We start from the raw sequence: 27,977 nt of genomic DNA on the forward strand, positions 1-27,977 counted from the left end.
ATGTTCTTATATTATACAAAATCCTTGTAAACATTCTAGAGGTCACAATTTTGTTTTAGATTTTATGAATCTTGGTCATAATATTTATTTTTGTAAGCAAAGTTTGATCTTTGGTAAGGGCGGTCAACTCAAAATATAGGTCACCTGGTCAAATCTTACAAAAACAAAAACACTTCATATGCCAGAGTTTTGGTTCAATAATGATGAAACTTGACCATGATGTTTGTCTGGACAATATCTAGGTCAAGTTTGACGTTTGGTAAAGATTGAATGAACCGACTCCTCTTAGGTGAGCGAACTAGGGCCATCTTGGCCCTCTTGTTTTTTCGTCGTTTGTGGTTTACGGTGCCTTTAAAAAGAAAGAACTTCAAACTGGTATCATTGCTCAAAAAATAAAAATCAAGTATTGCATTCAGGGTTTTTGTCTGTTGATTTCTTTGTCTGTTCATCCAATGATTAATGATCTGTTTGTCCATCCACAAAAACTAAAATGCCTAGAAAAATACACAACCCATAATTTAAGCACATTTCAAATGTAAGATGACTGTACTTAATGTAGAATTACTAAAAATACTCAAAATAAGGCAATTTTTTTCTACAAGTGATATAATAATGAATGTGAAGGTACAATGTACAACCTTTTGTTTCACCAGATGTAAATTATCTAGTGAATGTTAAAAATCAAGTCTTAATATGTACTGAGTTAAATGGACATTGATTTCATAACTATACATCACAAGTGATCAGAAACATGTAAATGGCAATATAAATATAATGCATTTTTTTAATTAATTTGGGGTTTCACAAGACTGGTAGAGGACTTCTGTAAAAGTTTTGTTGTTTCTGACGTGTTCATTAACATCATAAATTAATTATACATATTAAATGGTTCTTTGATTTTGTTGTTTTAGGTACGTCAGATATGCCGAGATATACCTAGTTCAGCCAACCACAAGATAACAGATGCTGATCTGCAAGACTTTCTCAAAACAATGTCCACTCTACTGGCTGATCCGATACGCTTATTGCAAGATCCCTCAGCAAACGAAGCGCGGAGAAAACTCAGAGATGTATGTTTATGATTGTTGCCATACCAGCGTTTTTAGCTCACATGAGCACATAGTACTTAATGGCTGATCCGATATGCTTATTGCAGGATTCATCTGCAAAAGTAGTTAAGACTGGACTGAGATATCTTATGTATGCATATGCTTTTTGCAATACACGCTTTTGGAGCTGATATTGTTACTACTAGGGGACCGATTGCGCTGATGATTGCAAATATTGTCAAAACAGCATTGATGGCAATTAGCGAGCAGGGACCCACAAGTGCACCGCTTAATTGCTCTTATCGACAAATATCGACAACACTTTCATGATTCAGTGCACATTTACCTCAAGTCTTGCTGTCAACACAGATTGTCAGATTATGCTTCATTATTACTCTGGCTTCGTTATTACTCTGGTTGTTTTAATAAAAGTTTAATTATCATGACGGTCAGTCTTCCCTGAAAATTTGAAATCCAAGAAATTACGTGTCAACGAATTAGTTGTTTTTTATTAAACCACAAAATATCATACCGACGAATTTCTATACGTTTACAGTATCATGCAACGTTATATCAGGCATATATCCATTCAGCGGTAAGATAAATTACATAAACATCACTAATTCTGCACGTAACAGTTTCAAATGTACGTTATTGTCTGATAGTTTGAATTAAGAGATGGGGTTATTTTAAATGCAAATATTGAGTGTGTGTTGTGTAAAATGTATTGAGATAAAGCACCATTTTTGATAGAATTTAAGAAATACTCCCAGTTAAATTCCATTATTAATTTAGTACCACAAATTATTGGCAACAACCTTTTAAATGCAGAAATATTTTACTAGGTTTTATTAAAACCAAAGAACAACTTGAGGACAACTTGATCATGGTGAGCTATCAGGAAACCATGATTTAGGCAAACTGCTCTTGTGTTTGTTTGTCTATCTGACAATTTGTTCTTAGAACAAGGCATCTTCTAAATACCTCATGGGATTTTGAAAAAAAAAATAACCCAACTGCGACTTGGATAGTCCATTATGTTAAAATCTTCTCTTTTTTTTTTGATAAACTACATTACTGGACTTTAAAAGCACTTATAGAAATGAAATTATAAATTCAAGCATTCTACTCTGAAATGACAAGGCCCAAAGGTGTAAAATGTTCTTTGTAACATTTGATTTTAGTTGTCTTAAACATTTTATCAAATTGCATGTATGTCCCTAGGGCCTAAATTAGCCACACCCTTTAGAGATTTCAATGCCTGTAGTTTAGCATGCTCGTCTCTCAGACCAATTCACATTTTGTGGTCAAAGGTAGAATGTGAGCATGATTCATCTGTAACACTAGTATTGAATTTGCAAATTTACAAATAACCAAAAATGTTCACTATGTGGAAATGGCATGTTAAATAAATAAGAATTTTAACTTACTTTGCGTATACCATAACTTAATCCCCCTTTCCACCCCTCTTTCAAAGATGGAGTGATATAGATTGGCCACGTCTGTCTGTCATTCTGTCTCTCAGACAAATTTGTCACAGCTATATCTCTGAAACTATAGAAGATATCAACATGAAACTTCATGGGTGTATCAATATCAATGAGCAGAAGCTCTGTGCATAAGAACCATTAACGTTCCTTATATTAAATAAGAGGTATTGCACTTTGTTGTTTTTGTATGATGTAATTTTTTAGGGCTATTTCTCATAAACTATTAAAAATATCAACATGAAACTTCATGGGTGTATGCAGGGGTTTTTATCTGATTTTGGGGAAATGGCCTGGCCTTTTTTGAGGGAAAAATTATCGCGCGAAACGCAGGATTTTGGGGGAAAAAATCACACAAAACGTCGATTTTTGGGGAAAATAAGGAAAGTCTTAAATAATCAATTCAGCATATTTTACTGTTTTTAAAACAAAATCAAGGAAACAGAAAATTTTATTAAGCAATATTTGTCTATTTTCTACACTGGATCAGGTTAACTTATATATTTAAAGGTTTTAAAAAAAAAAAAAAATTTATTTTTTTTTTGGAGGGGAAAATGAAATCTAGGGGAAAATTCACCAGCTGAGGGGAACAAAAAATCGGAGGGGTAAGGGCCGATTTTTGGCGGGTCACAAAGAAGGAAAAAAAAACCTGGTATGAATATCAATGAAGAGAATGGCAATGCCTAAACACAACAATCTTTATTAGCAGTTCTGCACCAGTCAATAAACACTTTGTTTCAAGATACTTTTGAGCATTAAATCATAATAATGACACACACACACACAAAGATTATTTATTTTATGCTTTCCGGTGGTTTATAGAGAAATATCAATGAAATAAAACTGTTCTTTCACTGTTTTAAACAGTGAAAAATATCAATATTTTTCACTGTTTTACTGTGAAATGACGTCATTTTTTTCGACGAAATGACGTCATAAATCAAGCGAAATTATCCAGTTAAACTCTTTTACAATGTAAATTAATGATGAAAATAGCATAAAATAAAAAGAAAATTTGTTGGATTCGATAGAATATCTATTTTAATTCACTCGTGATCATAAAAAATACATGTTTTCACTCGTGGCTGCGCCACTAGTAAAAATATTATTTTATATGATCACGCGTTTAATAAAATCGATATTCCATCGAATCCAACAAATATCCTCTATATAATACACTGCTGGAAGATGATACAACCTATATCAATACAAAAAATGCAAAGTGTTATTCAGTGTTATTCAGATTTATAATAAATTCTTTGATTTTAGTTTCAGAATGATAAAGTTTCACTAAGAAAACTCGGTTTGATGTTTAAAGATGCGAATGAGGTCGGGGAATGTTTTTCTAAGAAAATGGAAAATGCTATGGCCGAAGTCAAAAGCAAGATCCAGGGTTGGGAACAATGCCTTGAAAGCAAGACACATGTTGCGGAACAACGCCTTGAAAGCGGTATATATAGTATGAAATCAAGAGGTGGAAAAAAACAAGCTATTGTAATAAAAAAAATAGGTGTGAAATATAGCATTAACTCTTTCAAAGATAAAATAAGCATACAAAAAGCATACAAAAATTGATATGGGACCATATAAATGGGTTCTTAACTGTGATAATTTCCAATAAAACATAAACATTCTAATTAATTAAAGAATGAAAAAATTGAGACCGACAAACAAAAAAACTTAGGAATAACAAGTTATTCTAATTAACATATTAATCTACTGTTTTAAAGGTTGGTCTTCTGTTAGAAATTAAATTATCTTATTACTGTGCTAAATATTATCTTCACATAAAAGACTTTGGCTGAAAGAACAATTCAGCATTTTTTTATCAGATTTCTTTAAGGGAAAAACAAAGATGTTTGCTCAGGTGGGTTATCTTAGTTTGGGAGACACTGCATTGATTTATGTTTTATTGTTATTATGCTCCCCCAAAATTTTGGGGGAAGCATATAGTCGCCGCTTCGTCTGTCCGTGCGTGTGTCCGTCCGTCCGTCAGTGCAAATTTTTGTCCGGGCTATTTCTCAGCAATTAATGACCGGAATTCAATTAAACTTTATGGGAAGCTTCACTACCCAGAGGAGATGTGCACATTATCAGCCGGTTCTGGTCGGATGATTTTTCACAGAGTTATGGCCCTTTGAAATTTTCCATTAACTGTACATATAGTGCAATTCTTGTCCGGGCTATTTCTCAGCAACTAATGACTGGAATTCAATGAAACTTTATGGGAAGCTTCACTACCAAGAGGAGATGTGCACATTATAAGCCGGTTCTCGTCGGATGATTTTTACAGAGTTATGGCCCTTTGAAGTTTTCTATAAACTGGACATATAGTGCAATTCTTGTCTGGGCTATTTCTCCCTAACTACTGACTGGAATTCAATGAAGCTTAATGGGAAGCTTCACTACCAAGAGGACATGTGCATATTATCAGCGGGTTCTAGTCAGATGATTTTTCACAGAGTTATGACTCTTTGAAATTTTCCATTAACTGTACATATAGTGCAATTCTTGTCCGGGCTATTTCTCAGCAACTTATGACCCGAATTCAATGAAACAATATTGGAAGCTTCACTACCAAGAGGACATGTGCATATTATCAGCGGGTTCTAGTCAGATGATTTTTCACAGAGTTATGACCCTTTGAAAGTTTCCATTAACTGTACATATAGTGCAATTCTTGTCTGGGCTATTTCTCAGCAGCTTATGACCGGAATTCAATGAAACTTTATTGGAAGCTTCACTACCAAAAGGAGATGTGCATATTATCAGCCAGTTCTGGTAGGATGATTTTTCACAGACTTATGGCTCTTTGAAATTTTCCATTAACTGTACATATAGTGCAATTCTTGTCCGGGCTATTTCTCAGCAACTAATGACTGGAATTCAATGAAACTTTATGGGAAGCTTCACTACCAAGAGGAGATGTGCACATTATCAGCAGGTTCTCGTCGGATGATTTTTACAGAGTTATGGCCCTTTTAAATTTTCTATAAACTGGACATATAATGCAATTCTTGTCTGGGCTATTTCTCCCCAACTACTGACTGGAATTCAATGAAGCTTTATGGGAAGCTTAACTACCTTGAGGAGATGCGCATGTTATTTGTGGGTTCTGGTTAGATGATTTATTTAGAGAGGTATGGCCATTTAAAGTTTTTAAGTTGCTAAACCATCCATCATAAGTTATGGCCCTCAAGACGTTTCCTTTTATCTGAATATATAGTGCAATATTGTGACCAAAAAATCCTTTGCGGAACATCACCCGTCTCCGACGGTTTCTTGTTATGTACGAAAATACTGTGTTATTTGATACAGATTGTGCATCATAAAGTATGTTATAAAACAAACAAGAGAAATACAAACAATCAATAGTATCAATCAGTATGTTACGTATTGCTAATTATGCCCCCCTTCGAAGAAGAGGTGGTATATTGTTTTGCACATGTTGGTCGGTCGGTCCGTCGGTGCATCCACCAGATGGTTTCCAGATGATTACATAAGAACTCTTAGGCCTAGGATCATGAAACTTCAAAGGTACATTTATCATGACTGGCAGATGACCCCTATTGATTTTCAGGTCACTAGGTCAAGGTCACAGTGACTCGAAATAGTAAAATGGTTTCAGGATGATAACTCAAGAATGCTTACGCCTAGGATCATGAAACTTCATAGATACATTGATCATGACTGGCAGATGACCACTATTGATTTCCAGGTCTCTAGGTCAAAGGTCAAGGTCACAGTGACTCGAAATAGTAAAAAAAATTCCGCATGATAGCTCAAGAATGCTTACGCCTAGGATCATGAAACTTCATAGGTACATTGATCATGATTGGCAGATGACCCCTATACATTTTCAGGTCACTTGGTCAAAGGTCAAGGTCACAGTGACTTGAAACAGTATAATGGTTTCTTGATGATAACTCAAGAATAATTAGGCCTAGGATCATGAAACTTAATAGGTACATTGATCATGACTGGCAGATGACCCCTATCGATTTTCAGGTCACTTGGTCAAAGGTGAAGGTCACAGTGACTCAAAATAGTAAAATGGTTTCCGGATGATAACTTCAGAATGATTACGCCTAGGATCATGAAATTTCATAGGTACATTGATCATGACTGGCAGATGACCCCTATTGATTTTCAGGTCACTTGGTCAAAGGTCAAGGTCACAGTGACTTGAAATAGTAAAATGGTTTCCGGATGATAACTCAAGAATGCTTATGCCTAGGATCATGAAACTTCATTGGTACATTGATCATGACTGGCAGATGACCCCTATTGATTTTCAGGTCACTAGGTCTAACGTCAAGGTCACATTGACTCCAAACAGTAAAATGGTTTCCGGATGATAACTCAAGAATGCTTACGCCTAGGATCATGAAACTTCATAGGTACATTGATCCAGACTGGCAGATGACCCCTATTTATTTTCAGGACACTAGGTCGAAGATCAAGGTCACAGTGACTTGAAAAAGTAAAATGGTTTCCTGATGATAACTGAAGAATAATTAGGCCTATGATTATGAAACTTCATAGGTACATTTATCATGACTGGCAGATGACCACTATTGATTTTCAGGTCACTAGGTCAAAGGTCAAGGTCACAGTGACAAAAAATGTATTCACACAATGGCTACAACTGACAGCCCATATGGGGGGCATGCATGTTTTACAAACAGCCCTTGTTTTATTCAACGTCAACCTTTTCATTAGATGTTTCAGAATGTAACAACCCAAATTGCTTGCAAATGTTTCATTCTCATATTAAAAGAAAGCTGAAAAGTGCAAATAAGGCGATTAATAACATGACTGTGTTATCAGATATTTCAGATTTCCAACAACGTTTGATGCAACATTACAATGACACTTCGAGCTATGTGCCGCTTTCTACATTGGACCAAAGTCTTGATAAGCGTTTAATAGACATATACGCAATTCCAAAAATCCACAGAATCGAAATAGAAAAAGATGGGAGAAGGGTTAAAAAGGAACAAGTACTGACATACAAGGAACTCTTTTTCACAGATGATAATGAAAATAAACGTATATACTTACAAGGTGAACCTGGTACTGGAAAATCTACGTTTTCAGCCAATTTAGTTCATGATTGGCGTCATGGAAATCAGCCTTTTTCTGCAGTTCAACGTCAAACTGAAGCGTTTGAAGACTTGTCAACCATTACACAATTTAAATTCCTGTTTTTCATCTCATTGAGAGATGCAAGAGGGCAAAGTGATGTAACGCATATGATAAAGAAGCAGCTGATTGATAAAATATTTTCTGAAGACCAATGCCAGGATGTTTACAAACTTTTCGTACACATAATTAAGACTGAAAAGTGTCTTTTTGTTTTAGAAGGCCTAGATGAATGGGTGTGTCCAGATGGTAGTTACTTAGCTGTACCATCCATGGCTGGATTTCCGATGGAAAATTGCACAGTTCTTATAACATCTCGACCATGGAAACTAGCTGATGAACGTATCAGAAATTCACATATTGATATTCTATTAGAGATAGAGGGTGTTAGCAATTGGTATAAATTTAGTGAAAGGGTATTACGGTGCATAATTGATGAGACCAACGATCTTGCAAATACGATGGAGGAATTTCAGACTTTCATTAGGAAGCGTGGCTTGAGGGCATTATCATCTTCGCCAATACTGTACACACTAGTCATGTGTACATGGATAGACACCATGAGGAAGGAGGAAGATATGAAAGAAGCCTCCAATTGTGCACTATATACTGCTCTGCTTGAAAGTCTTTGTAAAAAAGCTAACAGTACTTCGGGCGATTTTATTTATTCCAACCCTTCTCCAGTGAGGTGTTTTTGTGAAACATCTAACATGCAGCCAAACATTGCACACTTAGAAAAGCTAGCTGAAGCAGCTTGTAAATTGCTGTTCTCTGCTGAAAGAGAATCATCTATTGTTTTCAATAACATTACATTGTCACACTATTTCTCTTGGGAAGATTTTACAGATCATAAGATGTTTGCTCTCAAGGCAGGAATATTAACAAATAGGAAAGATACTAGTTGGACAGGAAGCTCCTACTCGTTCATTGACAAAACTATGCAGGAATTCCTTGCAGCTTATCATATCGCGTGTAATCTCCATGTTATCGATGACATCATTTATTACTATCTTAAACGTAACAAGAGTTCATATCTCGATATATCGCAAGTGTTCATATTCCTGTGTGGGATGAACATTTTTGCTGCAAATAAATTGTCGGGTTTGATGAATGAATGTGACGTTGCTTACAGCAAGTGTTCTTCTGAAGATTCCCATGAGTTTCAGAGCATAATTGAGTCTGGAATAAAAGAGGCAGCAGCCAACAGGCAAGATGGCAGTGGCCTGAAACTCAGTCATTTTAACATTACTGCTGAAAACATGAGAGAGTTACATCGCCTATGGTCTACAAACACATCAAATGTTCTGACCTTACATTTAAGAACAGATGTTAGTTCACCTGAACCTGGCAAGCCTGAATCTCGTTACGAGTTTAACCTGTCATCATGCCACAAGCTAAAATCATTAGAATTATTAGGAAATGGCATATGCCTAAGAGGTAAAGTATATGTTTTATTTTTAGCCCCTGCAAAAGTCTGGTTTGGTGTCCATCCATTTGTCCTTTCATCAGTTCTTCAGTCTGTCACAAACTTTTCAGGGCTATTTCTCAGAAGCTATACAAGATATGTACATGAAACTTCATTGATGTATATATATGAATGGGGTGAAATGCCATGCTCAAGAACCATAACTCTACACTTTCTTAAATAAGAGTTATTGCCTTTTCTATCTCGGATAGTAAACTAGATTTTAGCATGAGACTTAATGGTTGTATAGATATCGAAGAGGAGAATTCGCCTTGCAAAAAAACGTAACATTTTACTTTCTTAAATAAGAGTTATTGCTCTTTCTTCTTTTTGTATGATGTAACTATCAGGACCATATCTCAGATATGAATCAAGATTTTAACATAAAACTTCGTGGTTATACAGATATCAATTACATGTAGGAGAAGTACCATACTCAAAAACCATAACCCTACACTTTCCACGTAAATAATAGTTATTGGCCTTTATTGATTTTTTATGATTTAACTTTTAGGGCTATATCTCTGATAAGAATGTGATTTTTTAAACATGAAATTTCATGGGTGTATAAGAGTTATTTCCCTTTGTTGTTTTTGTACGATCTAAGTTGACAGGGCTATAACACTGATACAAGATTTAAACTTTAAACTTCATGGGTTTTTAGATATAAATGAAAAGAAGTACCATGCGCAAGAGCCATAATCCTACTCTTTCTTAAACAAGAGTTAATGTCCTGTGCTGTCTTTGTACGATGAAAAAGTCCAGAGCGATAATTAATTGGTAATTTCTGGGTATATAGATATCAATCAGGAGATTTGCCATGAATAAGAACCATAACGCTACACTTTCTTAAATAAGAATTGGCACGTTTTCTGATTACCAGCAATTATTATCATAAAATGCATCACAACAAGTCTTATCCTTTTGTGTTTGCATTGATATGTCCATTGTATCATAATATTTTAACATAATAAAATTCTCTGATCGTCAACAAACATGTGTCCAAATGCAGGGGTTTTCCTGCTTTAATAAAAAGGCCTTAAAACGGACTCAGTTTTAAGACATAAGTGTCTAATGATTATTATATCTCAATTTATTTCATAAACAATCTTACAAAGTATATAACTATAATTTATATTATTGTGTTCTTCTATGGAATTATTATAAAGAGCTATATTAAATTAGTTTTCCCAAATCTGTGGATTTACATGTACAGCGGAATTGCATTTTTTATGCCCCCGGATGGAAAGATCGGGGGTATATTGTTTTTGGCCTGTCTGTCATTGTATGTGTGTGTCGCAAACTTTAACCAAAACTTTAACCTTGGTCATAACATTTGCAATATTCAAGATAACAACTTGATATTTGGCATGCATGTGTATCTCAGTTAGCTGCACATTTTGAGTGGTGAAAGGTCAAGGTCGAGGTCATCCTTCAAGGTCAAAGGTAAAAAAAAACAATTCAAAAATTTTAACCAAAACTTTCACCTTCTGCATAACTTTTGCAATATTGAAGACAGCAACTTGATATTTGGCATGCATGTGTATCTCATGGAGCTGCACTATTTGAGTGGTGAAAGGTCAAGGTCAAGGTAATCCTTCAAGGTCAAAGGTCAAAATTATGGCTTCAAAGCGGCGCAATAGGGTGCATTGTGTTTTTGACAAACACATCTCTTGTTTACAAAAATGGCTAGGAAAAAGGCATGATGTGTCAATATTTGTTGATAAAAAAAATCCCATTTAGGTCCATGTTGTTGATAAAAAAAATCCCATATTTGCCATTACATCAATATAAAAAATCCCGATTTGACCAGACTCCTTTACCCAAAATGGCTCTAAGAACCTTGTAAATATACCATTGTCTTCATTTTTTGCTCATGAACTTCATTTCATAATTATCAAGGTACATGTATATCAGTGTTTTCACTCAATAGTAGCTGACAGTTGAAACAGATTTTAAATGGAAATTTGTCGTAAAAGTATGGTATTAAAACAGCGAAATATGTGAACAATAAAATAATATTATATACTGTGAAAGAAACGCTGTATTAATACAATAGCAGACCTGGGAAAGGGAAAACTGTTTGGGTAAAATGTTTTATTAATCCCCTACCGGTTTTGTCTCCGTCCGTCCGTCACACTTTTCTGGATCCTGCGATAACTTTGAAAGTTCTTAATATTTTTTCATGAAACTTGGAACATGGATAGATGGCAATATGGACATTATGCACTTCATTTCATTTCATTCCTACGTCAAAAATTCTGGTTGCTATGGCAACAAATAGACCAGAAATACTGCTGAAAATGGTGGTTTTTCTGGATCCTGCGATAACTTTTAAAGTTCTTAATATTTTTTAATGGAACTTGAAACATGGATAGAAGGCAATATGGACATTATGCACGTCATTTCATTTCGTTCCGACGTAAACAATTCTGGTTGCTATGGCAACAAATAGACTAGACATACTGCTGAAAATGGTGGTTTTCTGGATCCTGCGATAACTTTTAAAGTTCTTAATATTTTTTCATGTTACTTGAAACATGGATAGATGGCAATATGGACATTATGCATGTCATTTCATTTCGTTCCGACGTCAAAAAATCTGGTTGCCAGGGCTCGAAATTAACACTCGCACACTCGCAAAATGCGAGTGAAAAATACCGATTGCGAGTTAAGTTTTAAGCCACTAGTAATTTTTTGCGAGTAACGAAATAGTGAAAAAAAAAACAGTAATATTGCTAAATGCGTTCGACATCCTGAACGCTAAACCATATGTCATAGAACGTCCTAATACCCGTATGCGGAAGCGCACACCTTGTATATAGACTAGTATACTTATAGTACAGATACTAGGATGGTATTGGTACAAAGAACGTTAAACAGTCGACTAATTCACACGTGTTCATTGAACTTGAACAGACATGGCATCGAAGCGAAAAATAACTAGTTTCTTTTTGCCCACAGATGGAAATAACAATACGAAAGATAAAGCAAAGTTAACTGTTGAATAAAAAAACGAAATTAAATTATGTTTCCAGCAAAATTTGCGAGAATGTTTTTGATTTTGCGAGTTGGTATTAAAGCTGCTCGCAATGTTTTGCAAGTAGAAAAAAAGTTAAATTCGAGCCCTGGGTTGCTATGGCAACAAATAGACTTGAAATACTGCTGAAAATGGTGTTTTCTGGATCCTGCAATAACTTTTGAAGTTCTTAATATTTTTTCATGAAACTAGAAACGTGGATAGATGGCAATATGGACATTTTGCACGTCATTTCATTTTGTTCCTAAATAAAAAAAAATGATTGCTATGGCAACAAATATATATTTGAAAAATCTGGAATTTCTGACAATGGTGGAGCCTGTAGAGGACTTATATTGCTTGACAATAGTCTTGTTATTTATGATGATGAACTATACAGAACAGATATTTACTTATTTAAACCTTAACTAGTTCAAGGTAGAAAAAAAATACAATTGAGAAATATGCTCGCAAAATACCCATTAGCAAACAAACATTTGGTTTTAAATATAAAAGGTACCTAAATAAAAATATAAACATCAGGAAATATGTCGGCAAGTGTGTAAGTCTAAGTGAGTCACATTTTTATGTCCCCCACTATAGTAGTGGGGGACATATTGTTTTTGCCCTGTCTGTTGGTCTGTTGGTCTGTTTGCCCCAACTTTAACATTTTGCAATAACTTTTGCTATATTGAAGATAGCAACTTCATATTTGGCACGCATGTGTATCTCATGAAGCTGCACATTTTGAGTGGTGAAAGGTCAGGGTCAAGGTCATCCTTCAAGGTCAGAGGTCAAATATATGTGGCCAAAATCACTCATTTTATGAATACTTTTGCAATATTGAAGATAGCAACTTGATATTTGGCATGCATGTGTATCTCATGGAGCTGCACATTTTGAGTGGTGAGAGGTCAAGGTCATCCTTCAAGGTCAGAGGTCAAATATATGTGGCCCAAATCGCTTATTTTATAAATACTTTTGCAATATTGAAGATAGCAACTTGATATTTGGCATGCATGTGCATCTCATGGAGCTGCACATTTTGAGTGGTGAAAGGTCAAGGTCATCCTTCAAGGTCAGAGGTCAAATATATGTGGCCCAAATCGCTTATTTTATGAATACTTTTGCAATATTGAAGATAGCAACTTGATATTTGGCATGCATGTGTATCTCATAGAGCTGAACATTTTGAGTGGTGAAAGGTCAAGGTCATCCTTCACAAGGTCAAGGTCATCCTTCAAGGTCAAACATCATATAGGGGGACATTGTGTTTCACAAACACATCTTGTGGTGAGCATGTTATTCCATCATGTATGTATTAAAAAAACCTATGCGCAAAGATAATTTGACTTGTTTCATCTACAGAAATCCCCACTGTCATAACCAACCATGTGATAGTGATTTTACAACAAATAACTATCCGATGTAGCATTTTCCTAAAGGAGACATTTTATAAATGTATGTAGATAATGTAGGTTATATGCCAAAAGTAAAATAGTATAATAGAAAATGCATGTTTGTATTGAAAACATTTCAGCATTTCAGTGTTAATTTAATAAATACTTTTTGAACAATTGAAAATAAAACTAATATGTGGCTGGGAACGCGAATTCGACTATTCTGGCGCTGATGTCGTTTCTGATAAAAACGAAGTTGTGACTACCGTTCGCGTACGTTGACAACCAATTTTTTAGCAATTAACAATAGTTTTATTTTCAAGTAAAACCTACAGCAAGATTGTTGATTGCGGGGAATAAATATTTACGGTTTTTCTTTTGATTTTTAGCTCGGCTGTTTTCGGAAAAAACCTGAGGTATTGTCATAGCCAGCTCGTCGTGTCGTATCGTGTCCGTCGTTGTGTCGTCCGCCATCCGCGTCGTGCTAAAACCTTAACATTTTGTCAAGGTTTTGAACATTGGCTCTAAAATCAAAGTGCTTCCACCTACAACTTTGAAACTTCATATGTAGCTTTACCTTGATGTGTTCTACATGCCACACCCATATTTGGGTCACTAGGTCAAAGGTCAAGGTCACTGTGACCTCCAAAAAAATATAAACAAAATTCTGACAAGCTTTCATTTCTTCAAAAATGCACCCGCAGCCGAGTGTGGCACCCGTTATGCCGTGCTCAACTTCAGCTTATGTAACAATGAATACAGTAGGGCAGATTCGGCAATTGGATTTGGCAATGGCTAATTTTCAGATAAAATTCCTGCGTTTTGTCAAGGTAGGTTTTTCTTAGTTTTTCAGCGTTTTTTTCAACCACTATAAAAGTTTGTCTGTGTGGATGGAATTAAATGTAAAACATATCTACATGTATTGAAATAATCAACGTATCTGTATGAGTCGTTTTGGCTGTTAAAATACAGATTTAAGACAATATTTCATCTCTGTTTTACCCGAAACTGGGCGAAAAGCCGAAAGTTATCAAAATGTAACAAACTTCTAATTTGATCTTTTGTTGTTGAACTTTCCTGTAATGGCAGTAATTACATTTCGCTGAGTATGCTTTGTGCATGTATTCTTCTTTCCATTTGATTTTCACTTTATATAATTAACGATTGATTGTTTTACAGTTGATCATTTGACAGCAGACACACTGTAAATAGATAAAGGTTGTATAATAAAATTTCTTTTGCAAATTTCTAAGCAATCCCTTTTTGGCATGTGAACAATAACATTGCCATTTGTAGTGACAACACAATGAAATTGCCAGCAATCTGTTTTATTCTATTTGATGATGTTTTTATGCCCTTGGATCGAAAGTTCGGGGGTATATTGTTTTTGGCCTGTCTGTCATTGTGTGTCCCAAAACTTTAACCAAAACTTTAACCTTCTTCATAACTTTTGCAATATTGAACATAGCAACGTGATATTTGGCATGTATGTGTATCTCATGAACCTGAACATTTTGAGTGGTGAAAGGTCAAAGGTCCAAAAAAATTAATTCAAAGCGGCACATTAGGGGGCATTGTGTTTCTGACAAACACATCTCTTGTTGAGGATAAGTTTCAATGTTTCTATTCTTATCAGAATTGTAAGTTGTGGATGTTCATATTAATGGTTGTGCTCATGATGAATTAGAAAATATATTAATTGCTTTCGTAAGCTGCATCCTATCGGTCACCGTGTTTCAGCTAAAAATACAGATCGAGCAAACTGAAAAGTGCCAACACCAAAACAAGTGCTCATTATTATCAGGTATCATATGACTTGCACCCTGCATTTTTACCAAATATGTGTTTAGCATCCTGTAATTGAAAAAAAGATTATCCTATGCAAAGTTATGAGGATGTTTTGTTAAAAACACAGAATTATGTATTTAAAGAAAAATGTATTATTTTACAGGATGGACAACAGTTTATGCTCTTGATGAAGCAGTAAGGCCAAGGATGAGATTAGCATGTAACCAGCTTAGTTAATCCTTGTTTTCAATACTATGGTGACAACAATTAGTAGTATAATTAATTTAATAATAACATACATAATTGTATTAATTACATAACTAATAAAATACAGGTATGATCGAGTACCGGTAATTAAAAGCATTATACTTTATATTTATGTTTTAATTTAGAACATTTACTATGCTCTGTTCTCTGTGCATATCTCAGAGTTAATTTTCAACGAAGCAAGAATGTTTTAATTCGAAGCAAAAATTGATTAATAATTTGTTGTGTTATTTTCACACAAATCAAGTTTGAAAGTGTTATTTTCACACAAATCAAGTTTGAAAAGAAAAATAATAATGAAGAAAATGATTGCATATCATATTGATTGCAATTGCAATAAATTGTGGACAAGTATGTGGTTTCCATTGTGTGATGTATTTTTTACATGTTTGTAGAAGGTTGCTTATAAGGAATCAAGTCATTTTTAGTGCACCTGATTGCTCAGGTGAGCTTTTGTGACCGGTCTTTGTCTGTCGTATGTCCGTTCGTTAACATTTGCCTGTAAACACTCTAGAGGCCACATTTCTTGTCCCATCTTCATGAAACTTGGTCAGAAGCTTTGTCCCAATGAAATCTCGGCCGAGTTCGAAACTGGGTTGTGCCGGATCAAAAACTAGGTCACTAGGTCAAAAAAAGAAAAACCTTGTAAACACTGTAGAAGTCACATATCATGCCCAATCTTCATGTAACTTTGTCAAAATGTTGGTCTTAATGATATCTTGGTTGAGTTCAAAAGTGGTTCCGATCCGTTGAAAAACATGGTCGCCAGTGGGCGGGGCAGTTCTTATTTGGCGATAGAGAAACCTTGTTAACACTCTAGAAGTCACAATTTTTGCCCAATCATCATGAAAGTTGGTCAAAACATTGGTTCATTTGATGTCTCGGACGAGTTCGAAAATGGTCGAGATCGGTGAAAAAACATGGCCGCCAGTGGGCGGGTCATTTTTCTCTATATGTACATAATGGCAGTTTTCCCTATTTGGCTATAGAGAAACCTTGTAAACACTGTAGAAGTCACATTTTTTTGCCCAATCATCATGAAAGTTGGTCAAAACATTGGTTTTATTGATATCAAGGACGAGTTTGAAAATGGTCGGGATCGGTGAAAAAACATGGCCGCAAGTGGGCGGGGCATTTTTCTCTATATGTATATAGTGAAAACATGTGAACACGGTAGAAGTCACATTTTTGGCCCAATTTTCATGAAATTTGCTCAGAACATTAGTTTCCTTGATACGATAGTTGAGTTCAAAAATGGTTCCGGTCAGATGAATAACATGGCTGCTGAGAGGGGGGGCAGTTTTCTCATTATGCTCCCCCCCCCCCTTTCGAAGAAGAGGGGGTATATTGTTTTGCTCATGTCAGTCCGTCCGTCCACTAGATGGTTTCCGGGTGATAACTCAAGAGCGCTTATGCCAAAGATCATGAAACTTCATAGGTTCATAGGTACATTGATCATGACTCGCAAATGACCCCTATTGATTTTCAGGTCACTAGGTCAAAGGTCAAGGTCACGATGACCCTAAATAGTAAAATGGTTTCCAGATGATAACTCAAGAACGCTTATGCCTAGGATCATGAAACTTCATAGGTACATTGATCATGACTCGCAGATGACCTCTATTGATTTTCAGGTCACTAGGTCAAAGGTCAAGGTCACGATGACCCGAAATAGTAAAATGGTTTCTGGATGATGGCTCAAGAACAATTATGCCTAGGATCATGAAACTTCAAAGATACATTGATCATGACTCGCAGATGACCCCTATTGATTTTCAGGTCACTAGGTCAAAGGTCAAGTTCACGGTGACCCAAAGCAGTAAAATGGTTTCCAGATGATAACACAAGAACGCTTATGCCTAGGATCATGAAACTTCATAGATATATTGATCATGACTCGCAGATAACCCCTATTGATTTTCAGGTCACTTGGTCAAAGGTCAAGGTCACGATGGCCTGAAATAGTAAAATGGTTTCCGGATGATAACTCAAGAACGTTTAGGCCTAGGATCATGAAACTTCATAGGTACATTGATCATAACTAGTAGATGACCCGTATTGATTTTCAGGTCAAAGGTCAATGTCACAATGACCCGAAATAGTAAAATGGTTTCTGAGTGATAACTCAAGAAGGCTTAGGCCTAGGATCATGAAACTTCGTAGATACATTGATCATGACTCGTAGATGACCCCTATCGATTTTCAGGTCACTAGGTCAAAGGTCAAGGTCACGTTGACCTGAATTAGTAAAATGATTTCCAGATGATAACTCAAGAACACTTATGCCTAGGATCATGAAACTTAATAGGTACATTGGTCATGACTCGAAGATGACCCCTATTGATTTTCAGGTCACTAGGTCAAAGGTCAAGGTCACGGTGACCTGAAATAGTAAAATGGTTTCTGGATGATAACTCAAGAACGCTTATGCCTAGGATCATGAAACTTTATAGGTACAATGATCATGACTCACAGATGACCCGTATTGATTTTCAGGTCACTAGGTCAAGGTCAGGGTGACCTGAAATAGTATGGTTTCTGGATGATAACTCAAGAACGCTTAAGCCTAGGTTCATAAAACTTCATAGGTATATTGATCATGACTCGCAGATGATCCCTATTGATTATCAGGTCGCTAGGTCAAAGGTCAAGGTCACAGTGCCAAAAAACGTATTCACACAATGGCTGTCAAAGTCATGATGACTCAACTTAGAAAAATGGTTTCGGGATGATAACTCAAAAATGCTTACACCTAGGATCATGAAACTTCATAGGTACATTGATCATGACTTGCAGATGAAATAATGATGAAACTTGACCAGGATGTTTGTCTGGACAATATCTAGGTCAAGTTTGACATTTGGTAAAGATTGAATGAACCGACTCCTCTCAGGTGAGCGAGCTATGGCCATCTTGGCCCTCTTGTTATATTTTTTTTATGGTTGCAGATCTTCAAATATAAAGTTTTCCAATTCTGGTGCAACCTCAGCTTACTAAGTTTACATCTTACTGTCAATTTGGACATTGTGTGGATGATAATAAGGACAATATATTGTGTTCATAGTGTGTTGTGATTCACTTTTTTTGAACATATATTTTATTTATTCCAGACTTAACAGATATTTTTTTATCAAGGAATAACACAAATAAATTCTGATTGATATGCAAGATTTTGCAGTACATAAAATCAACTATGCATATCTTTTGATGTTTTTAATCACTCTGTAATCCGTAAGAAAACATGATTAGCATGTTACAGTATGTAAATCATAATGAAATATAATGTACTTTGTATACATTTTTGTTTATTCTGCACACTAAGTCAAATACAAAATCTAGTTTATGATTAATGATAATTAACTCTCTGATAGTGATATTCTCAATTAATATTCTTTACATACAAATAAATACACTGCATTGCATGCCTAGTATGTGTGCTAAAGATATCACTAAGTTGTAGGTCATATTGACATCAAGACGTGATGTAAATGTTTGTGTTCATGTTATGTGTATATTATATTTTACCAGTAAATACACATTTTGTTGTGCTAAGTTCAATCTATGGTGATGTGTGGCATTAAATATGTAGTGCTTATTGCTTTAATTTTGTTTTAGTTGAAAAGCATGTTTTCGAACCCCTTATGAAATGAGTGACTTTTGTTTTCTACACTAATGCTAAGTTTGATGATATATAGACTATAAATACATTGTTGATAACAAATATCATGTATATGCAATTGACAATTTACTGTTTCCATAGCAACCATTTACTTAATTAATGTTGTCTCATTAATTTGATCTATCGTTGAACAAAAAACAAAAGAAAAGTGCAAAAAAAAAAAATATATATATATATGGCAATCAAGATGCACAACACAAATTGTATCATGAGCAGTTATTCTTTTTAGCTCACCTGAGCACAACGTGCTCATGGTTAGCTTTGTGATCGCTTTTTGTCCGTCGTGCGTCGGGAGCCGCCAACATTTGCCTTGTTATCTATCTAGAGGCCACATTTATTGTCCAATCTTCATGAAATGTGGTCTGAAGATTTGTCTTATTGATATCTTGGATGAGTTTAAAAATGGTAACGTTTGCTTGAAAAACATGGCTGCCAAGGGATTGGGCATTTTTCCTTATATGGCTATACATGTCTATTGTAAAGTCTTGTTAACACTCTAGAGGCCACATTTATTGTCTGATCTTCATGAAACTGGGTCAGAAGATTCATCCCAATAATATCTCGGACGAGTTTAAAAATGATGCCGGTTGGTTGAAAAACATGGCCGCCAGGAGGCGGGGCATTTTTCCTTATATGGCTGAAGTTAAACCTTGTTAACACTCTAGACTCTAGAGGTCACATTTATTTTCCGATCATCATGAAATTTGGTCAAAAGATTTGTTCCAATGATATCTTGGATGAGATTGAAAATGGTTTTGGTTGCTTTAAAAACATTGCCACCAGGGGCGGGGCATTTTTCCTTATATGGCTGTAGTAAAACCTTGTTAACACTCTAGAGTCTAGAGGTCACATTTATTTTCCGATCATCATGAAATTTGGTCAGAAGATTTGTCCCAATGATATCTTGGATGAGATTGAAAATGGTTTTGGTTGCTTTAAAAACATTGCCACTAGGGGCGGGGCATTTTTCCTTATATCGCTATATATGGCTTTAGTAAAACCTTGTTAACACTCTAGAGGCTACATTTATTTCCAATCTTCATGAAATTTGGTCAGAAGATTGGTCTCAATGATATCTTGGATGAGTTCGAAAATAATTATGTTTGCTTGAAAAACATGGCTGCCAGGGGGCGGGGCATTTTTCCTATGGCTATAGTAAAATCTTATTAACACTCTAGAGGCCACAATTACTGTCTGATCTTCATGAAACTTGGTCAGAAGATTCATCTCGATAATATCTTGGAAGAGTTCAAAAATGATGCCGGCGGGGCATTTTTCCTTATATGGCTATATTAAAACCTTGTTAACACTGTAGATGCCACATTTATTTTTCTATCTTCATGAAACTTGGTCAGAAGATTTGTCCCAATAATATCTTGTTATCTCAGGTGAGCGAAATTGAGCCTTTCAGGCCCTCTTGTTTCTGTCAAGTTGGAAGCTATACAAAATGTTCAATTTCTGAATATACGCCTATTTCCAGAAAATGTGCATACATTTTTAGCTCACCTGAGCACAACGTGATCATGGTGAGCTTTTGTTATCGCCTTTTGTCTGTCGTCCGTGGTGCGCCATCAACATTTGCCTTGTTAACTCTCTAGAGGCCATATTTATTGTCCAAACTTCATGAAAGTTGGTCAGAAGATTGGTCTCAATAATATCTTGGATGAGTTCGAAAATGGTTACGTTTGCTTGAAAAACATGGCTGACAATGGGCGGGGCATTTTTCCTTACATGGCTATATATGGCTATAGTAAAATCTTGTTAACAATCTAGAGGCCACATTTATTTTCTGATCTTCATAAAACTTGGTCAGAAGATTCATCCCAATAATATCTTGAACGAGTTCGAAAATGATGCTGCTTGGTTGAAAAACACAGCCACCAGGGGGCGGTGCATTTTTCCTAATATGGCTATAGTAAAACCATGTTAATACTCTAGAGGCCACATTTATTTTCCGATCTTTATGAAACTTGCTCAGTAGATTTGTCCCAATGATATCTTAGATAAGTTCAAAACTGGTAACCTTTGCTTGAAAAACATGGCTGCCAAGGGGCGGGGCATTTTTGCTTGTAGGGCTATATATGGCTATAGTAAAATCTTGTAAACACTCTAGAGGCCACATTTATTATCCAATCTTCATGAAACTTGGTCAGAAGATTCATCCTAATAATATCTTGGAAGAGTTCGAAAATGATGCTGGTTGGTTGAAAAACATGGCCGCCAAGGGGGCAGGCATTTTTCTTTATATGGCTATAGTAAAGCCTTGTTAACACTGTAGAGGCCACATTTATTTTCCGATCTTTATAATACTTGATCGGAAGATTTGTCCCAATGATATCTTGGATGAGTTTGAAAATGGTAACCTTTGCTTGAAAAAAATGGCTGCAAATGGGCGGTGCATTTTTCCTTATATTGCTATATATGGCTATATATAGTAAAACCTTGTTAACACTGTAGAGGCCACATTAATTTTCCGATCTTCATGAAACTTGGTCAGAAGATTTTTCCCTATGATATCTTGGATGAGTTCGAAAATGGTTTCGGTTGCTTTTAAAATGTGGCCACAAGGGGGCAGGGCATTTTTCCTAATATGGCTATATATTGCTTTAGTAAAAGCTTATTAACACTCTAGAGGCCACATTTATTGTCCGATCATCATGAAACTTGGTCACAAGATTTGTACCAATGATATCTTGGATGAGTTCGAAAATGGTTCTTGTTGGTTAAAAAACATGGCCGCCAAGTGGGCGTGGCATTTTTCCTTATATAGCTATAGTAAAACCTTGTTAACACTCAAGAAGCCATATTTATTGTGCAATCGTCATTTTAATTTGTCAGAAGATTTGTCCCAATGATATCTTGGACAAGTACGAAAATGGTTCTAGTTGCTTGAAAAACATGGTCACCAGGGGGCGGGGCATTTTTCCTTATATGGCTTCATGAATCTTCATGAAACTTTGTCAGAATATTTGTTTAAATGATATCTTGTATGTGTATGACAATGGTTCTGGTCTGTTTAAAAACATGGCTGCCAGGGTGTTCACTAGTCATGAAAGTTGGTTAGAACATGTTGTTCTAATGACATCTTGGGCTGCACAGAACAGGTCAGTTCCTTTGAATCTCAGGTGAGCAACTTTGGGCCTTTCAGGCCCTCTTGTTAATATTATGAATATGATTACAATGTTCCATATCTGTCCAGAACTGATTTTGTTGATTTTGCTGTTAATTGTTGTCTTAAATTCTTTGAAATGGTAATAAATATGAAAAGTTTCCATGGCAACCATGAGTTTTTAGCTCGACTTTTTTGGGGAAAAAAAGAGCTATCCTACTCGCCCCGGCGTTGGCGTTGGGTAAAGTTTTTTATAAAGTCAAATTACCTTAACACTATCAATGATGATTAATTTAAACTTGGAATACTTCTTTATGACAACAAGACAATTGTGTAGGTCAAGGTGCATAACTCTGTCAGCATTATTTTTAGAGTTGTGTCACATTTTATACTTAGTAAATAGAAAATTTGTTTAAGTTTTGTGTTTAGGTCCACTTTTATTCCTAAAGTATGAAAGCTATTGTTTTCATACTTTCAACACTTACTTATTATCATAAGTAACTCTGACTGCCATTTTGACAAAATTATGGCCCCTTTTATGCTTAGAAAATTGAAAATTTGGTTAAGTTTTGTGCTTTGGTCCATTTTACTCCTAAAGTATCATAGCTTTTGCTTTCAGACTTGGAATACTCACTAACTATCATAACGGGACTGTACAGGACAAGTTGCATAACTCTGGTTGGCATTTTGAAGGAATTATGGCCCTTTTGTGACTAAGTAACTTTGAATATTTTGTTGTTTTTTTTGTTTAGATGCATTTAACACAAATGTACTTCAAAAATATCAAGGCTTTTGCTTTCAAACTTCAAATACTTTCTTACTATCATGAGGGTACTGTACCTGGCAAGTCTAATTTGACCTTTGAATGACCTTGAATCTTAAGGTCAAATAAATACATTTTGCTTAATTGCCATAACTTCTTTATTTAGGATCAGATTTTATTCATAATTTGACAAAACAACACTTACCTGACATACAACAATGGACTCCACCCAAACCATCCCTTACGCCCCAGCATCCCAGAATCCCCCCCCCCCCCAAAAAAAATAAATTAAAAACATTTTTTTTTAATTCTTATTTTTGAAATATCATCCTATAAATGACCACACCCCCACATTATTCCCCCTCTCCCCCCTCCCTCCCCCCACAAAAAAATATATAATTTTTTTAAACATGGTAAAAAAAATAAAAAAACATTATTATTTTATTTTTGAAAGACTGTCCAACCATCCCACCCAAGGTATTGCTATCAGACTTGAAATATAATCTTATTAGTTTGTTTTATATCTTTACAAATGTTCAATAGATTGTGGAAAATATACCTGAACTCAGAATCGTCTATAATGTACCACTTCTTTAAAACATAAGTGATCAATATGTTTCAATTATGGTCCTCTTCCAATTAGAATATGACTGTATTACCTTGACATTATTGAATGAACAATTTCCCCGTTATCATGTCAAGCACTCGAAAAGTCGAGTGCGCTGTCTTCTGACAGCTCTTGTTAATGATACTGCAATTATGTACTTTGTAATTAAGTATGTTCATCGAGTCGGACATCAACATATGTGAACAATGGAGTAAGAATCAACACAAACTGATCAGCATAACATGTAATGATACTCTTTGAATTGAAACCTCATTTCATACAAAACAGCCTGATTCAGCATTTGTGACATGATACGCAAAAACTGGCATAACTTCGTAGTTTTTAGGATTTGATGCTCAAATTTCGGATTTTGATTATTAAGATGTAGCATTTTCATTATATGTGCTTAACTGAAAAAGTCATTTTTTGACCAGAATAGTCAAAAACGCGTTCCCAGGCACATATTACATGTATTGGGTACATGTTCCAATTTATAGTTATGATTAAAATCAAGATATGAACAGTTTTTATGCCGCCGGATCGAAAGATCGGGGGCATATTGTTTTTGGCCTGTCTGTCTGTCATTCATTCATTCATTGTGTGTGTCCCAAAACTTAAACCTTAAAGTTTTGCAATAACTTTTGCATTATTGAAGATCGCAACTTGATATTTGGCATGCATGTGTATCTCATGGAGCTGCACATTTTGAGTGGTGAAAGGTCAAGGTCATCCTTCAAGGTCAAAGGTCAAATTTATGGCTTCAAAGCGGTGCAATCGGGGACATTGTGTTTCTGACAAACACACCTCTTGTTTAATTTAAATTTATTAAATTATTGAGTTTGTAACTGAAATGAAAATGTGCCACTGGCAACCAATGTACAAGTTATTAATGTTCTGCTAACTTACACATTTTAAATAGTTCTATTATTTTACAGATACAGCCGGTTCTGCTACTTCAGAACTTCCAATCTGGGTTATTCTTAACTGTTCTGATCACTCCCAGAGTGCAGATTCTCCTCCAGTACTGCCCTCCATAACAGACATTGTTTTGCGTCGTGTCACATGTTCCTCTACCTGGCTGCGTGGTCTGTTTAGCATGCTGCTGACCCTCGATCATCAGGTGAAATGTAGACTAAGTTATTGTAAAATAACATCGTGTGTAGAGGGATCATATGCAGATACAAAAACATCAGCATCAATAACAACTGGTTTAAACACTACATTAAAAATACAGATTCGCAGTCCATTTCAATTGGAGGCTTTCCATTGTCTTAATATCAAGAGTCTGACTTTGATTTTGGGATTGGAAGTTTTGGCAACAAATGATGTGAAGTTATGGTCACAGTCACTATCTTCACTCACGCATCTGGAAATACTTAGTATTGAAGCGTATGAAGACATGCGTTTACTGTGGAATGCTCTGCATGGTCTATGGAAGGCTCTGCATGGTCTGAATATAAAGAATTTGAGTCTCCAGTTTCCTGAGGACTGGTACTATGATGAGACAATGTCACAGTCACTGTTATCGCTCACTCGTCTGGAAACACTTAGTATTGATGTGAAGGAAGACATTCCTGGTCTATGGGAGGCTCTGCATGGTCTGAATATCAAGGGTCTGAGTTTAAGTCGGCATATATATAGGAAATGGAAGTATGAAGAGACATTGTTGCAGTCACTGTTGTCATCACTCACACAGCTAGAATCACTTACAATATGTATGCCTACATATATTGACATACAGCTACCTAAATCAGTGAACTATTTGAATATCTTCTATGAAGCATTGCATCCATCTCAATTACTTAAACTTGTGGACTCTCTGTCTGCATGTGCCCAGACAGTTGAGAGTAGGCTTGAATTTGGTTGTGGAGAGTTCACTGATGATGTTTATTATTTTAATACACGCATACACAAAATCTCACCGGAGGAATATATTGCCATCCAAAAGGAACTGAAGACGCAAAAAAATGTTGCGGTAAAACGATTCCAAATATTCAACCGGATACATAAAACCTTCCGGATACAAAAAACCTATTGGGAAGATGATATTGCCTCGTCTCACTGGTCTGTACATGACATTGGTTGTGCTGATGACTATTATCAGGATGATGATATTGTTAAAGATGATCCGTATATAAAATTTATTAGCAGGATGGGTAATAAAATCATCAATCGAATTTCAATGCGACTTCTGATTACTCCAGCCTCAATTTCATCATCTTAAATAAAAGTGGCTGCAACACATGATTGTAACGTGAACAATTGCAGTATGCTTGTATGGACAAATTTGGCTAAATATGGATAATTGATATTATTATTTGAATTGCATACAAAGCTTGACGCATTTTGTTATGTTAAACATTAAAAAAAGATTGTATAGCAATTGTTTTGACAAGTAGCCCAGGATAATAATTCAGAAACAAACAATTCTAGACTTCTGATTACTCCAGCCTCAAACTCTTGAATCTTAGATAAAAGTGGCTGCAACACATGATTATAACGTGAACAATTGCAGTATGCTTGTATGGACAAATTTGGCTAAATAAGGATAATAGATATAATAATTTGTATAGCATAATGTAGCTTGATGCACTTGGTTGTGTTAAACATTTAAAAAATTAATAATTGTATAGCAATTGTTTTGTCAAATAGCCCAGGATGGTAATTCCGAAACAAGCAATATTAGAAAAAATATCAAAGAAAACATTCGCAGTGATATTGCAATGACGTAAATGGATCATGAAAGAAACTAAATGATGTCAATTTCATTCCAAAATTGTTAACTGTTTTAATAAGAAAAGCGCAAAATGTGTTATAGTTGTATACGATTTTATTTTTAGCTTTTGTAATTAGCATTTGTCCGTTGTTGTTGTACATCACCAACATTTGCCTTGCTAACACACTAGATGCCAGATTTTGTGTCCAATCTTCATGAACTTGGTAAGATGATTTGTCCCAACGATATCTTGGACAAGTTCGAAAATAGTTCATGTAGGTTGAAAAACATGGCCGCCAGGAAGCAGGACATTTTTCCTTATATACAAATTAATTGTCTGATGATCATGAAACTTGGTCAGAAGATTTGTCCCAATTATATCTTGGACAAGTTTGAAAATGGTTGCAGTTGGTTGAAAAACATGGCCACCAGGGGCGGAGCATTTTTCCTAATATGGCTATATATGTCTATAATAAAACCTTGTTAACACTCTTGAAGCCACATTTTTTTGTCCAATCATCATGAAATTCGGTCAGAAGATTTGTCCCAATGATATCTTGGACGAGTTCAAAAATGGTTCCAGTTGGTTAAAAACATGGCCGCCATGGGGTGGGCATTTTTCCTAATATGGCTATAGTAATGCCTTATTAACACTCTTGAAGCCAAATTATTCGTCCAATCTTTACGAAACTTGGTCACACGATTCGTCCCATTGATATCATGGATGAGTTTGAAAATGTTTCCGGTCAATTGAAAAATATGGGCCCCAGGAGGCGGGGCATTTTTTCTTATATAGCTATTGTAAAACCTTGTTAACACTCTAGAGGCCACATTTATTGTCCGATCATCATGCAACTTAGTCAAAAGATTTTTCCCAATTAAATCATGTATGAGTTCGAAAATGGTTCCAGTTGGTTGAAAAACTGGCCACTAGAGGGCGGGGTCTTTTTCATAATATGGCTATATATGGTTATTGTAAAACCTTGTTAACACTCTTGAAACCACATTTATTGTCCGATCTTCATGAAACTTGGTCCAAGATTTGTCCGAATGATATCTAGGATGATTTTGAAAATGTTTCCAGCTGGTTGAAAAACATGGCCGCCATTGGGCGGGGCATTTTTCCTGATATGGCTTTAGTAAAACCATGTTAACAACCTAGAGGCCAAATTTATAGTCTGATCTTCATGAAACTTATTTATTATGGCAATTTGGGTCCCATTTTGCTTTGTTATGCTTAATATTTACTTAAAATAGTGTATTATGCGAAGATGGAATAAGACATCAATCTTGGAAAAGCTTTGTTAAGTGAAATAATCTGGTTTACAATACAATATGATTCAATTGCATGGCATGGACACAGTTTTACATTGGGTGATGTACTGTGTCCATGCCATGTCTATGCATGGCATGGACACAGTTTTCTATTTATGCTTTTATTAGCTCACCTGAGCACAATGTGCTTATGGTGAGCTTTTGTGAT

At 35.5% G+C, this 27,977-nt stretch overlaps 1 protein-coding gene across 1 annotated transcript; it reads left to right on the plus strand.

Moving 5' to 3' along the window:
- Nucleotides 1-854: 854 nt before the first annotated feature.
- LOC127869829 (uncharacterized) lies at nt 855-15,590 on the plus strand. The gene is made up of 4 exons (XM_052412488.1): nt 855-1,070; nt 3,806-3,986; nt 7,367-9,118; nt 15,517-15,590. The coding sequence occupies exons 1-4, from the start codon at nt 993-995 to the stop codon at nt 15,588-15,590; spliced, it is 2,085 nt and encodes a 694-aa protein (XP_052268448.1). The 5' UTR covers nt 855-992.
- Nucleotides 15,591-27,977: the final 12,387 nt, after the last annotated feature.

Source organism: Dreissena polymorpha, chromosome 2 (assembly GCF_020536995.1).
Source record: "Dreissena polymorpha isolate Duluth1 chromosome 2, UMN_Dpol_1.0, whole genome shotgun sequence".
NCBI classification, from domain to species: Eukaryota; Metazoa; Mollusca; class Bivalvia; order Myida; family Dreissenidae; genus Dreissena; species Dreissena polymorpha.

What these genes read in the sequence shown, in the direction of transcription:
- LOC127869829 (XM_052412488.1), top strand. Translation starts at nt 993, where the DNA reads ATGTCCACTCTACTGGCTGATCCGATACGCTTATTGCAAGATCCCTCA. An exon ending in CGCGGAGAAAACTCAGAGAT is followed by an intron (nt 1,071 to 3,805) that starts GTATGTTTATGA and finishes CTTTGATTTTAG; the next exon opens with TTTCAGAATGATAAAGTTTC. An exon ending in AAATGGCATATGCCTAAGAG is followed by an intron (nt 9,119 to 15,516) that starts GTAAAGTATATG and finishes ATTATTTTACAG; the next exon opens with GATGGACAACAGTTTATGCT.